This window comes from Arachis hypogaea, chromosome 12 (genome assembly GCF_003086295.3).
Source record: "Arachis hypogaea cultivar Tifrunner chromosome 12, arahy.Tifrunner.gnm2.J5K5, whole genome shotgun sequence".
NCBI lineage: Eukaryota > Viridiplantae > Streptophyta > Magnoliopsida > Fabales > Fabaceae > Arachis > Arachis hypogaea.
The window spans coordinates 28,543,101-28,557,648 of NC_092047.1; the positions used below are offsets into that span (position 1 = coordinate 28,543,101).

The 14,548-nt window shown below is 37.8% G+C and overlaps 2 protein-coding genes across 3 annotated transcripts; one reads left to right on the forward strand and one right to left on the reverse strand.

The window, feature by feature from the left end:
• The first annotated feature begins 332 nt into the window (after window positions 1-332).
• Window positions 333-1,064, forward strand: LOC112729897 (uncharacterized). Its single transcript, XM_025780033.1, has one exon. The coding sequence runs from the start codon at window positions 333-335 to the stop codon at window positions 1,062-1,064; it is 732 nt and encodes a 243-aa protein (XP_025635818.1).
• Window positions 1,065-8,621: 7,557 nt separating this feature from the next.
• Window positions 8,622-13,752, reverse strand: LOC112727242 (THO complex subunit 7A). Of its 2 annotated transcripts, XM_072209132.1 has the most exons (4): window positions 13,172-13,643; window positions 12,461-12,559; window positions 11,439-12,070; window positions 8,622-9,013 (listed from the first exon to the last, which is right to left on the reverse strand). In XM_072209132.1, exons 3-4 carry the CDS (start codon window positions 12,030-12,032, stop codon window positions 8,879-8,881), a joined length of 729 nt encoding a protein of 242 aa, XP_072065233.1. In that variant the 5' UTR covers window positions 12,033-12,070; window positions 12,461-12,559; window positions 13,172-13,643; the 3' UTR covers window positions 8,622-8,878. The 2 variants fall into 2 exon arrangements, with proteins under 2 accessions (XP_072065233.1, XP_025632704.1); XM_025776919.3 differs by lacking the exon at window positions 12,461-12,559 and having other exon boundaries at window positions 13,172-13,752.
• Window positions 13,753-14,548: the final 796 nt, after the last annotated feature.

The window sequence follows — 14,548 nt, forward strand, 5'->3', positions numbered from 1 at the left end:
TGCAAGCCCAAACATAAAAAATAGGTGTGTAAGAAAATTTTTTAATGATTATTAGTGCTTGGAATGTTAGGGGGTTACGGGGGGAGGGGAAGTTGAGAATGGTGAAGGATCTTAAGAAAAAATATGGCTTAAATCTGTTAGGATTGATTAAAACTAAACGCCAGGTTGTGACAAACTTTGACGTTACAAGAATTTGGGGGCATGATGGTTCAAGTTGGGAATATGTAGGCTCTGATGGTGCGTCTGGTGGTCTTTTATTAATATGGGATGAAGGGGTCTTTAAAATGAATAATTGCTATAAGGGAGAGAGGTGGTTGTGTGTTGAATGAGTAATGTTAAAGAATAGCTTCAATTGCACATTTATCTTGGTCTATGGCGCACATAATAGAGATGAGAAGACTCGTGTTTGGGAGGAGCTGAGCTATATAGTTGGGCTATGCCAGGTTCCTTGTTGTTTTTTGGATGACTTTAATGAAATATTACATGTGGAGGAAAGGAAAGATGCAACTAGCTTACCATGGTCTGCGGAAGAATTCAAAGATTGGATACAAGATATGCACTTAGTGGATCTGTCACTCACTGATCGCAAGTTTACATGGTTTCAAGGACGATCTTGCAGTCGTATAGATAGAGCACTGGTTAATGTGGAATGGCTAGAAGAGTTTCCAGAGACTCGGCTACGAGGTGGCCCTAGGGGGTTGTCAGATCATTTTACTATAATAGTGGAGGACAAAAAGCTGAGGGGGGGCCCAAGGCCATTCCGAAGCCTTGATTCGTGGTTCACACATGACGATTTTCTTAGTATGGTTAAAGAGGAGTGGAGAGGGTTGGGGGACATACAGTTCACAGATAAACTGAAGGCGCTGACAATTCTGCTAGGAAGATGGCATAAGGCCAATTTTGGTGAGATGGATAACAAAATTAAAAGATTCGAGGAAAAAATCAAGAAGATTGATGACCTGGTGAGCAATGGAGTGTATGATGAAACGATGGAGGCTAGAAGAAAGGCGTTGGTTACTTGTTGTGAGAGATGGTATGTAAGAAAGGAAGTACATTGGAAATAGATGTCTCGGTCCCGACATGCGAAGGAGATGTATAAAAATACAAGGTACTTTCACAATATAGCTTCATCAAGAAGGCGGAATAATAGGATTGATACTCTGGTAATAAACGGCAGGTAGGTCAGGAATCAAGCGAGAATCAAGATAGCTATCAGAGACTTCTATAAGGATTTATATCATCAAGAAGCTTCTCCTATGATAGGATTCAGAGATGGTTTGGTAGGCAAGATAGATGAGGTGGATGCTATAAATATAGAAGAGATGCCGTCGGCAGAAGAGATCAAAGAGGCTGTGTGGGACTGCGAGTCATCTAAAGCGCCAGGTTGTGACGGGTACAACACGAATTTCATTAAGAGGTGCTGGGGTGAGATTGGGACTGAATTCACGGCAGCAGTGCTGGAATTCTTTCAGACATGCAGATTACCAGCGGATACCAACATCACTTGGGTGGCACTAGCACCCAAGTTCGTAGGTGCAAAGGAGATCAAAGATCTACGACCTATTAGTATGGTGGGGTGCGTTTACAAGGTTATCTCGAAGGTGCTAGTCAGCAGGATGAGGGCAGTGATGCCGGGGTTAGTAGGGGAGACTCAGAGTGCATTTGTTAAGGGAAGAAAAATACATGATGGGGCACTTATTACGTATGAAACTGTACACTGGCTTAAGTTGAGGAAAAAGGAGGTAGCAATAATAAAGTTGGATTTCCAGAAAGCATACGATAGAGTGAAGTGGAGTTTTGTTGACACTGTTTTACAGAAGATGGGTTTTGGGCATAAATGGAGAGCGTGGTTCATGGAGTGTGTGACAACTGCATCTATGTCACTTTTGATAAATGGCTCGCCATCTAAGCCATTCAAGATGGAAAGAGGTTTGAGACAAGGCGACCCACTCTCTCCCTTCTTATTTGTCCTGGTTGTCGATGTGCTACATCGAATGATTGGAGAGGCAATAAGGAACGGACGTATATCACCGTTCTTGGTTGGAAGAGATAGTATAGAATTGTCACATCTGTAGTTTGCGGATGATACTATTCTACTCTGCCCACCTGTAGAGGAGACTATCAAGAACTACAAGCGACTTCTGCGATGTTTTGAGTTGATGTCAGGGCTAAGGATTAATTTTGACAAGTCCAGTTTGATTCCAATTAATTGTGATGAGCAGTGGGTCCAGCGTATGTGCAACTTACTGGATTGTAAGGGGGACACTCTTCCAGTAAAATACCTTGGAATCTCTTTAGGAGCAAATCCGAGATTGGTGAAGACCTGGAAGCCTATAATAGGCAAAGTGGAGGAGAAACTCAGTCTGTGAAAAGCTAAGGTGCTAAACAAAGCTGGAAAGGTAGTGCTCATTAAATCAGTCTTAAATAGTCTGCCAGTATATTATTTAAGCTTGTTCAAGATACCGAAGGCTGTTGCTGTAAGGCCCACATCGGTTGGGGAGGGGAACGAAGCATGCCTTATAAGGGTGTGGATACCTCTCCCTAGCATGACGCGTTTTGACGAGTGAGTGTGGGGGGCTTCGGCTAGCATCCCTATCGTCAAAGGCAAAACCGTGAGGCCTTGTGTGCCAAAGCGGACAATATTGTGCTAGCGGGTGGTCTGGGCTGTTACAGATGGTATCAGAGCCAGAACCTGGATCGATGTGCCAGCGAGGGCGCTGGACTCCTTTAGGGGGGTGGATTGTAAGGCCCACATCGATTGGGGAGGGGAACGAAGCATGCCTTATAAGGGTGTGGATACCTCTCCCTAGCATGACGCGTTTTGACGAGTGAGTGTGGGGGGCTTCGGCTAGCATCCCTATCGTCAAAGGCAAAACCGTGAGGCCTTGTGTGCCAAAGCGGACAATATTGTGCTAGCGGGTGGTCTGGGCTGTTATAGTTGCTGAGAAACTGATCTCTTTGCAAAGGAGATTTCTGTGGAGTAAGGAGGATGGTAGAAATGGTATAGCATTAGTAAGATGGGAAGTGGTGCAGGCTCCTAAGAGATTAGGCGGGTTGGGAGTGGGAGATGCTATGATCCGTAATACAGCACTACTGTTTAAGTGGTGGTGGTGGTTTGCAAAGGAAGAGTGCCCTTTGTGGAAGAAGGTCGTATGCTCGTGTAATAGTCTGAACCCCAACGAGCTCCTGTCAACTCAAGTGCTACCTGCTAGAGGAGGCCCATGGAAGGATATTTGTCAGCTACAAATCACAAATCAATGTATAAGGGATAAGATGGTAACATGTTTGTGTATGGAGATTGGTGATGGGCGACAGACACGGTTTTGGGAGGATGTCTGGGTACTTGGTGGATCTCTGAAGGATCAATTTCCGAGGCTTTTCTCTGTTTCAAACCAATGTGGATCTGTTATTGGGGATTCCGGGTTTTGGGATGGGTTAGAGTAGATTTGGAACTTCCAATGGAGGCGAGAGCTGTTCCACTGGGAGTTAGAACTCCTGGGTCAATTACATGAGGCATTGAGACCTGTGAAATTAGTGCATAACAGAGAGGACAGAGTGGTATGAAAATATGATAGGCAAGGTATTTTTTCAACTAACTCATTCGTGCAGGTGCTACAGGAAGAAATGCTTCTAGAGGAGGTGACCAGTTACAGCTTCATGAAGACCATTTGGAAAGGGTTGGTCCCACTAAGAGTTGAGCTGTTCGTTTGGTTTGTTGTGATCGGCAGGGTGAATACAAAGGAGAGGCTAAGCCGGTTTGGGATTGTCAGCGCGGAAGATAGTGTCTGTGTCTTCTGTAATAACGAGTTGGAATTTGTACATAACTTTTTTCCAGGCTGTGTTTTTGCTTGGAAGGTGTGGAATGCTTGGATAGCGGTGTTTCGCCATCAATGGTCTTGTCCGGGATCCATGAAAGAGCATTTTCTAAGTTGGACAGAGGAACCGAGAAGTCCGGCGGATCGGAAGCCGCGACTAAGATGCTTTTGTGCCATCGTGTGGAACATTTGGTTGGAAAGGAACATGAGAATCTTCCAGAATAAGAGCAAAGGTGTTGATGAGGTCATTCGCATGACCGCGACTAGCGTTAACGAGTGGACAGGTGTTGACCCCCTTTGTTGTTGATGGCAATGCCGAAGATGACATGGGGACTATTCGTTGTTTGTAGTGATTATTTTAATTAAGTAGGTTTGTAGTGTTTATCTAGCACTTTATGCTCCACTCTATTGTGTTGAGCTTTTACTTAAAAAAAAAAAGCATAACAAAGCAAAAGGTAAAATGTAACAATTATCACATAACTTCAGAGAGAAAAAGTGTAGTTCACTCTTACAGAATGAAAATTACACATAGAATCATTGGAAAAAAGTAAATCTAAAATGAAAAAGCTTTTTTCGAGGCTGGACTTAGAAGACGAGCAGAAAAAAAGATAATCAAAAGTAGCAATAGAAAGATAAAATCACTCAACAACAGAAAATTGAAGAAATCGAAGAGTCATCCAATAAATTTAATAAGTGACATTGTTGATAATGACGATGATGAAGATCAAATAATCATTCAACAACCGAACAATTTTAACACAGCAACAAACATTACAACAACATTTGACCAAAAGTTTTAGAAATTAAAAAGAAGAAAAAAAAAACGAGCATTCAACAACCTGAGCAAAATTAAAAGCAGGGCCACTAACCTTCGACGAAATCAAAAATGAATCTTGATCTCCGAAAGCGTTTTTCTTTCCCCGCTGAAATTGAAACAGTCTAAAAGAAAAGAAAAGAAAGGCTTAGTCTTCTCCTCTATCTGCTGTGGATCAATGTAAAATAGTGAAATGGCCACATTCCCAATCCAATGCGGCAAGGGTCCCTCATCCCCATGACACATGGCCTAATGAAAGAAAGAGGTAATTTGTTTGGCGCCTAAGAATTCTTTATGCTGGCTGTAACCCTGTAACCTTTACCTACCTAGCCCTTGTTTTTGTTCTAGACTCGCCCGGATATGAATGTGCAACAGAGCGAGCCGGGATAAAAAAATCTGAAGTTTGAAGCCGAAGATTCTCGCACAGGAACAAGCGTAGACCCGTAGCTCGCCTTTCACTCAGTAGTTTGAATGGAAGCCATCCCCTTCGCACACCCTATCTAGCCCAGTTCTGGCAGCGACCGACGACACGACGGCGATAGCAGAGAAGCCAGCAAGGATGGGGACGACGTGCCGAGCTACCTGGGTTCCGGACAGAGGGAAGAGGAAGAAGCGGAAGCGCTGAGACAGGGGACGGCGGCGGTAAAGAACCTAGGGCTAGGATTTTGCCGTTTTGGTTTGGGACTTTCACTGTTTTGCTTGAGAAGGGGGGGCATGAATGATATTAGGGGAATTGGAGAAGATGAAGAACGATTGATTTTTAGTTTTATTGATATGTTTTGCTTTGCTTTAGAGGGGGACACGAATGATTAGGGGAATTAGAGAAGATGAAGAACGATTGATTTTTGGTTTTTTTTTTAATATGTTTTTGTTTTGTTGTTTAAATTATTTGAAAGTTAAAACTATAAAATTAGGATTAATTGAATTCTAAAATTTGATTAATTTAAAAGGGTATTTTTGTCTAATCAAATAAAGTAAGGATGTTTAAGACTTTTTATAAAATTAAATTAAAAATATTTTTTTTATTTAATTAAAAGGGATGTATTAGTAAAAGTGGTGATATAATATATATTTAAAAAAAATTAAATACTGATGTGAAAAATAAATTTCACGTGGCTTGTTACTATTTATCCATATTTTAACGTATCGGTACATATGAATTTATCATCATACCGTAGTAAACACCTAAAAATTATGCAAATGGGATACTTTACTAATATAGTGATATTGAAGTTAAGTCTCAAAGTGGTCCCTGAACTTGCACTCGAGCCTTAAAGTGATCCCTGAAGTTAATAATTACTCAAATTTGTCCCTAAAATTGTTCTCCGGGACTCATAGTAGTCCCTAAAATAATTTCCGTCCATCCTTATCATCGGAAGGACTGAAACAACGTCGTTTTGTATTTATCCCAAAAAAAATCATAATCTCCAACATGATGTTGTTTTGTATTTATTAGAAAAAAAACATAATCTCCAATTACCTTCACCAATTCTCTTCTTCATCCTGTTCTTCTTCTTCAAATTCACAGTAACAACAACAACATCATCATCATTGCAAATAATAATTAAACTATCAAATTCATATTAGTTTATGTAGACATCCGATAATCATGCTCAAGCCAATAATTTGATTTAAATAAGAAAAACTTTTATAAATCATAACAGTGGCAACAATAAATATGCAATAACATCACATCGATCAACAACAAAAATTAAAACATAAGCAACAAAAAGAATAAATGATGGAAGAAGAGGCAGAGCAGACCGACGGAGTAGAAGAAAGAAGCAGGCTGCCGGAGCAGAGAAAAGTAGAAGCACATGCATGAGAGGAGGCGCCACGGTGGCCCAAAAACAAATTAATGAAAGGGCGCGACGGCGGCAAGAGAGGTAACGCCCGCAAAAGGTTTGCCTTCTGTAATTCTTTCCATCTTCCATTATCTCTATGTGAATTAACAAATTATTATTTTATTTCTTCTGAGAGAAAAAAGAAAAGAAGAACTGAGGATGAATTAGGAAAGGAGAAGGGGAGCGTGTAAGGAAAAGGAAGAAAAAAATTGAGAAAGAAAAAGGAAGAAAAATTTTGGAGAAGGAAAAGAAGACCGTAAAAAGAAAAAAAAAAGGAACTGGGAATGGGAAAGAGAAAGGGGAGCGTGGAAGGGGTAGGGGAAGGAGAAGGAGAACTGAGAAAGCGTTGGGGAAGGGGAACGGGAGTGTGAAAGGGAAAGAGAGAAGGAAACTGGGAATGGGAAAGGGGAGCGTAGAAGAGGAAGGGAAAGAAGAAGTGAAAAAGGATTGCGGAAGACGAAAGGAAAAAGGAAACCGGGGAAGGGGGTTGTATTTTTTTTAAATATAAAACGACGTCGTTTTAGTCCTTTCTAATGGTAAGGATGGATGGAAATTATTTTAGGGACTATTATGAGTCTCGGAGAACAATTTCGAGGACGAAAAAATTATTTTAAGGACTACTATAAGTCTCGAAAAACAATTTCATGGACGAATTTGAGTAATTATTAATTTCAAGGATTACTTTAAAACTCGAGTGCAAGTTCAGGGACCATTCTAAGACTTAACTCGTGATATTGATATATGATTAAATATTAAATAAATAAATAAATAAATAGATGACTTGTTTTGAATTTTTAATACCAGAAATCTGTCAGAATTAGATTCTTATAAAAGCCACACAAACACGTAGCTATTTTCGCCGGTTACCAAATCAAGTTGATTACCAATAGTATGATTTCACGTTGATTATTACGTCTTTCTACGTGATTAACAGACCTTCCTCCTTGCACACACACCACTCGCTTGTAGATATGGATAAAAATTTAATTATAATTTTATAAAAAAAAATTATCCTTTCTGGGGATAGTCAATTAGATGTTGCGAAGGCAAAGCCAATTGACTAAGGCCATGCAATATCTATGTTGTCCATGCTAAGTTTGAATTATTGAATGTGATGCAATATTTGTTAACCTACTCTATGGTGATGCTAATCATCATATATGTCAAATAAGGAACACCAAAGGAGGTAATGCTCTCTTTGACCATTTTGACGACCAAAATAAATTACATAGGGCAACAATATATTTGGCTTACAAGTAATTTGGGAAACAATGACATAGGTATATATCAGAAAAATTTTCATGCATCATAAAAAAAAAGGCTAAAGTATATTTTGTCCTTGAAATTTATCAAAAATTTTAAAAATATTTTGTTTCAATTTTGTTTCAATTTTAAAGTAAATTTTAAAAATATTTTATTTTGTTTCAATTTTAGTCCAAAAGTTTTTGATTTGCATAAAATATATCCGCAATAGCTAAATTTTCAAAAAATTTAAAACCAATCCAACAAAAATATATAAAAATTATGTTTGATTTGCTTGTGTTGGAAGAATGTTCTTATGAAATTGTCGTTGCATTGGTCTTAAAATTTTTGAAAAATTAGCAGCCAGGGAAATAATTGATGCAAATCGAAAACTTTTAGGATAAAATTGAAACAAAACAAAACTTAAGAGTATTTTTAAAACTTTTGCCAAATTTCAAAAACAAAATATACTTTAAAAATTATGCAGACAATTAATTGTGTATTACAGCATTAATAAAAATAACTAATTTTCAAACTCACTATTCAAAAGTCATCTAAACTTATAAATCTGATTGAATAATAATACACAGCATCAAAATTAAACTTTTTTTTTTATCAGGGTACAAGTAGACTTTCCTATACTTATTGTAGATTGTCATATCCCAATCAAGCAAATACAAACCACCTTTAGTGTTGGATAATAAATAATAAACAGAGAATAAATTATTACAAGGATAAAGTCTTAATATAGCAACTGAAACTTTTTCCTTGTAGTTGTTGATTGTTTACTCTCTTTTAACTGTTAAATTAGCATTTCCTTAAACAAAAGAGATATTAAAAGGGAAAAAATAAAACCAAGTGGTAGAAATTGTTAGGTTCGCTGTTGATATGAATTCCAAAAATGAGTAGCGATAAAAAAATTTCTATCCCGATTTCATTTCATTTGGTTTGTGATAAACTAACACTCGCACTCATACACATAAAGACCTACTTTCAGATGAAATCATTGAAATCAGAATGCACTTTTACAAAGGTCCTAAGTATTAGAACAAATATATTGATATTGGATTTATAAGTGGTTCCTAATCACTTTGGGGGGTACTCCATGTTTGCTTCTTAAAGAGTAGATGATGTTACAACAGCAAGACTGAGACCGAACCTAGTTACTGGTCAATTGTCATTGCTTCTGAGCCTCCACTTCCATTCTCCATCCCATTCTTAAGTTCCTCGGTTGCTATTCTTATCTCCTCAACCAGATTCTTCTGCTCTTCCTCTACCGTGTTCTGCAACTCATCCACCTGAAGAAAGGTTAAGCAACAGCGACAGAATGAATGTTACTGTAAGTTGTTTTACAATGCACAACATTTTCCTTTCCAAAATGCAGGATGCCAGGATACAACATACAACTACAAGATGAAATATTAGATAGAATAAAGAAAAAAAAATTACATATACGCAGTTTTCCTATCATTAGCCGACCCCACCTAGTGGGACAAGGCTTTGTTGTTGTTGTTGTTTGTTGCAGTTTTTCTATCATTCTAAGCATCACACAACATATTCAGCAAGCTTAAAGGTTTAAACATGGCACAAGATTTTAAGACATGAAAATCAGTGTTGTTTCATAAATTTAAAAACCAAATACTGTAGTCATAAATCTTGGCCTTTTAGAAGGATTGGCTTGTATTTAAAATTGGCAACCTTTGATCGATATGTACCAAAAATATTAAGTACAGACTGGAAGAACAACTTCAGCAACACAGAAGAAGAGAAAAGCAGAATATAAAACATTGTTTTGGAATATTTGAACGGAAGAGTCTCACTGTCTGAATCACAATCACCATCGACATACTAATTCAACAGTTTCAATTTTACATCTGACAAAGGTGAGCATAACAGAGATATAAATCTCCTGCAACCATCAAAAGATAAAGATAATAGTTGTGTTAACAAGTATGACAATATACGTTTGGATAAAGTTGTAACTTTTTAAGAATGTTGGACTAAGATGGGAGGTGCTTACATTTGCAAAATAGCACATGGTCACAATATGTTACTATAAGGAACGTAAGGAAATGACAAATATGGCATAACTCTTGCACATTTAATCCCAAATTTTAGACTAGCTTTATAAGATAAGAATAAGCATTTGTGTTGAGTTCCATTATCATCAGCGCAACGCGAGAATGGATAGAAAGAAATGTACAATGTGAAGTGTAATTCACCCTTTTATAGGGGGATGACTAAAACTAATAACAAGTTAACTGGATCATTATAGAAGAAATGCTGAGAGAATGAGTTACTACTAAGCACTAATTCACTAAACCCCCAAGTCTTATCTCCTTAGGCAGGGTTGCCTATACATATTACATGAGGCCATAGTTCCTTGTCATAAATCATATCTGAATTAAACCCATTTAAGCTTAAATCTCTATCATAACATGAATTACTACATTGATAGTTTTTTTCTATTATGTCTATTTGTAATACTTGTTCTCCACTAAATAAAATCTCCTTAACATTATTAAGAAATAATAAAGAAGAAAAAGTGAGACATGCTTGAGTCCAACTTTTCATACTAGTATGCCACAGCTATTCCTCAGCACAAATGACTTGTTCTGTCTATCTGTCTGTTAAAATAGCATTCTATTTTTCTGTTTTTGCATTCTCTTTTACAAAAATGAGTTCTATTTCTAAAATCATTCAGACTGCACCAATAAGTAATGCCTCAATAAGTAATGCCTCTGTGCATTCCATGGCAAGCCTATCAATTTTAAATCATCATGCAATTCCAATCTATAAGAGTATTTAATTGAATGCCGTATGTGACCAATGGCAGCTAGATATTATGAACCTATACAATTTATGCATTTTTAGAGAGTTTAGTTTTACTTTGACACCATGATGCAGCCAGGACCAGGAGCATTTTTTCCCTTTTCGATAAAAGAAGATTTGTGTTGATCGTAAGAAAGAGTATACAAGAAAGAAGATGGAAAAAAGATCCTCTACACAGAACCAAAACATACAAAAAGAACTATGAACAAAGCATAGCTTTCCAATCTCTCAAAATATATGAGCGAATATCCTCTAAATAGACTGTGTACTTTACATGAACAAGAGGCCAAGCACTTGAACTCTATCTATCACAAAACATGCTTGTCATAAAATGAAAATGAAATTGAAGGTGCAAGAATTGCACTTCAACCACATACTCCAGTTGGGGGCATACATTAGACATTGCCACAAGAATTTGGCCTCCTTCCCATTTGTTATACCCATAAAGCTTCCAAAAGCCAAGGACATTATATAGAGGGTTGAAGAGAAGGTAAATAACGGAAGTGGGTGGGTAAGTGGAGGGAAAAGAAGGGTATGTGTGGGTGGAATACTGGAATTGACCTCCTAGCATAGGATCTAATAGAATCAAAATTTAATACCAAATTGGATTGAAATACTAGATGTTCCAATTTGCAAATGTACTTCACTTGATTATACTAAACTAAACATGCTCTAGAGTAAATTACCAACGTTAATTGAGTTTGGAACTAATCAATTAAACTACATGAAAGCCATAATTCATAGTATCTACAATTACCACACAGAAGCATAACAGATAAACACAAAAAGGCAACCCTAAACCACAAAATTGATTCAAATTCTACAAAAGAAAAACAACAGAGCAATCAGATAAAGCCATCAATGCATATAGCATAAGCAACAACCACTCACCACATGCAACAAAAGAGCAAATTGCTTCTTCCGAAGCTCCAACAATCTGGAACCAGCAGTATTCTCCATGTCCAACGCCATGATTTCTTTCTCCAATTGCGTAATGAGCTTCTGCGTCTCTGACCTTGGCGGTTGCTGAGCAACCAATTTCCTGATAGCCTCACACTCCTCTTTATGCCTTCTCTCAACTTTACTCTCTTCCAGAAGCTTCTTAAGATCTTCAATGTCGTTCTGCGCTATCAAGATCTGTCGATTCGTTTCGTCCTTGAGCTCGTTGAAATTCTCCTGCTCTCTGATATTTGCATCAACAATGGCTTTGCTCTTCAGAAGCGGGATCTCAAAAGTCGTGAGCTCCTGCAAGAACGCTCTCGCGAGCTTATCGCAGTCACTGTAGTTGTCGGCGTCGTCCTTTTCAACCTCGGAGACGAAAGCGGTGAACTTCTTCTGAAGCTTCTTCAATGGAGGCTCACCCCTCGTTGTTGTTGTGCGAGTGAGAAGCCTGTGTTTGATGATGACGTCATCTTCGGCGGGACCGAAGGCGTATGTGGCTGCAACTGCCTCTCCCCTCCCTGAAACCTTTCTCCCTTTCAGCATCTCAATTTCTTCACAAAGCCACTCTCAATTCTAAGGTTCTGAAAATCGGACCGGTCATCAAACCGCTTTAGTTATTATTATTGATTTATTGGTCTAATCGGTCTAACCGTAATTCAATTGGAAAAATTGTTTTATAAAAAATAATAAATAAATTATAAATAAACATCTTAAAATATTTTTTAAATTTAAAATCATACATAAAATATCACCAATTGAATGTAATTAATCATTAAAATATGCAAAAACTTACTCCAAATTTGTTGACAAGTAATAAAATTATACTTCCATTAAAAAGATATGATTAACAAGGTTAAATATTGAAGTTAGTTAATCAGACCAAAAAAGAACATTTTCCAGTTGTCTCACCGAGTCCAGCTAGATGGAACAAACATCACTGTGTACTATAGTAATTCTAGATCATATCTTACTTTTCCATCAGACGGTGAAACAACAGACTCAGTTACAGAAGATGTTATTATCTTCACCAGCTCCCAATTTTCATTTGAAAGTTGAAGCCAACACTGAACCTTCAGAAGTAAGGGAAAGAAATAGAAAATTCTAAACTATCCATGTCTTACTAATAATGAGAACAGAAAAACTCAATCTCTTGAACTCAATAATTACTTCAGTTATCCAACAAAATAATTGCATCACAGTTATCATAAACTGATTTCAAAGCCTAGAAGTAGAGTGAAATTAAAAACATGAAGCATATAATAAATCAAAAGATCACTAATTGCAAATTTTTTAATAAGAACAGAAGTTAAGAACAATGAAAAATGAAGAAAGATTAACAGTTTTCAACTCAATTTTAATAAAGAGTGAATCAGTAACATAGGCAGTGCAAATTTAAAATTTTGAAGTTATCAATTTAAAATTTATCATCAAATACAATCAGTGAGCAAAGCCAATCAACCAAGCACTGACTGAGCATTCTGTTCTGATTCCGCGACTGGGAAGCAACAAATTCAAGTTACAGCAATAAATTTAACAAATCCTAGTAAAGTCCCGATTTACAGCAACATTTAGACCAGCAACAAGGCAAATTTATTGATTAACAATTCAGCAACATGCAAAAATACAGGGAGAAGGAAAATCTGGAAAAGAGAGAACAGGGAAGCGATGGTGCAGGGACTCACCAACGGTCGACGGCGAGTCGGCGACCACCCGACGGAAGGCGACGAAGCAAGAGACAACCCCACGAGTTGCTTCTCCCGCCGGCAACGAGACAGACGAACCACGAGATGCCAGTGACTGAGACGAGACTCAAGTGAGAGTGGGAAGCAGAATCGAGCAGAGACAACCACGGACGACGAGCAGCAACCAACACGCACAGCTCGAGCACTCACTGGCGGAGGGAGGCGCGAGCAGCCGAGCACAGAGGAGAGAGGCGATATGCAAGCACACGACGCGGAGGATCCGGCGAGAGGCCCGAGAGCACGAAGACGGAAGTTCTTGAGTGCGACGGACGGCGGCAGCAGTCTCTCACTCCGACAGACGGCGACAACGATTGGTGGAGGCTAGGGTTTGCTTTCTTTGGTGGAGGCTAGGGCAGTTTGCTGAAGGAAGGAGTTGGAGAAGGCGGGGATAACGCGTGCAATACTGCAATGCCTATTTGGCTATTTCCCTTTTTCAAGGAAGGAAACGACGTCGTTTTTCATAAATCGGCCGGATTCCAATCCAATACGACCGGCTAATTCAGTTTTCCAACAGTTTTTTTTTTTCAAGTATTTTCAAACAGTTTTTTTTAGTCAAGTAGATTAGACAACTTCAATCCTAGGTATTATACCTATACATTACATACTTACACAATACACACATACACTACATGGGTACACTACTACTAACATGGATTCTATATTCCTCACTGAGGATTCGAACCCGGGTGCAGCTCTTAGTAAGATAGGTGATACTGCTATTGATCCAAGGCCTCGACTGCATTTTCGAACCGTTTTTAATTAGATGGTTTTATACATTTGGATCGGACTGTTTTTTTCGTCGATTTTCAATTGAACCGATTTGACTAGTTGGTCCGATCTGTTTTTTATAACCTTGCCTTTTTTTAAGTGATTTTTTGTGAATTAAAAAAAAATTAATTTTCTATGCCAAAATTTCTTATAAATTCACCTGAAAGGCCTAACTACAAGAAAGATTGATCGAAAAAGATAAAGAAAAATAATAAAAAATATTATTAAAATCATTTGTTAAATGAATCTAGTAATGTACTGATTTGTTATTGATTGTAAATAAATTGTTAATGGATCTTAACGTACTGATTTGTTATTGATTGTAAATAAATTGCTACGATTACGAATTTCACTTCTGTTTACACTTTACACTGTCATCACCTACAAGACGTTAGAAAACAATGACTTTCATTAGTTTCATAGGACACGCGTCCACTGCATGACCATGATACGATAGTTCCTTAGGTATAGTAAATTTGCCTTTCAGCACCATATGATTTTTTTTTTTTTTGAGAATATTGACAAATTAAATTTGAATAGATGTCTAAA

Coding starts and splice junctions, on each gene's coding strand:
- LOC112729897 (XM_025780033.1), top strand. CDS start 333: ATGTTAAAGAATAGCTTCAATTGCACATTTATCTTGGTCTATGGCGCA.
- LOC112727242 (XM_025776919.3), bottom strand. CDS start 12,032: ATGCTGAAAGGGAGAAAGGTTTCAGGGAGGGGAGAGGCAGTTGCAGCC. Junction 9,014..11,438: donor TTGCTCTTTTGTTGCATGTG/GTGAGTGGTTGT, acceptor ACCTTTCTTCAG/GTGGATGAGTTGCAGAACAC.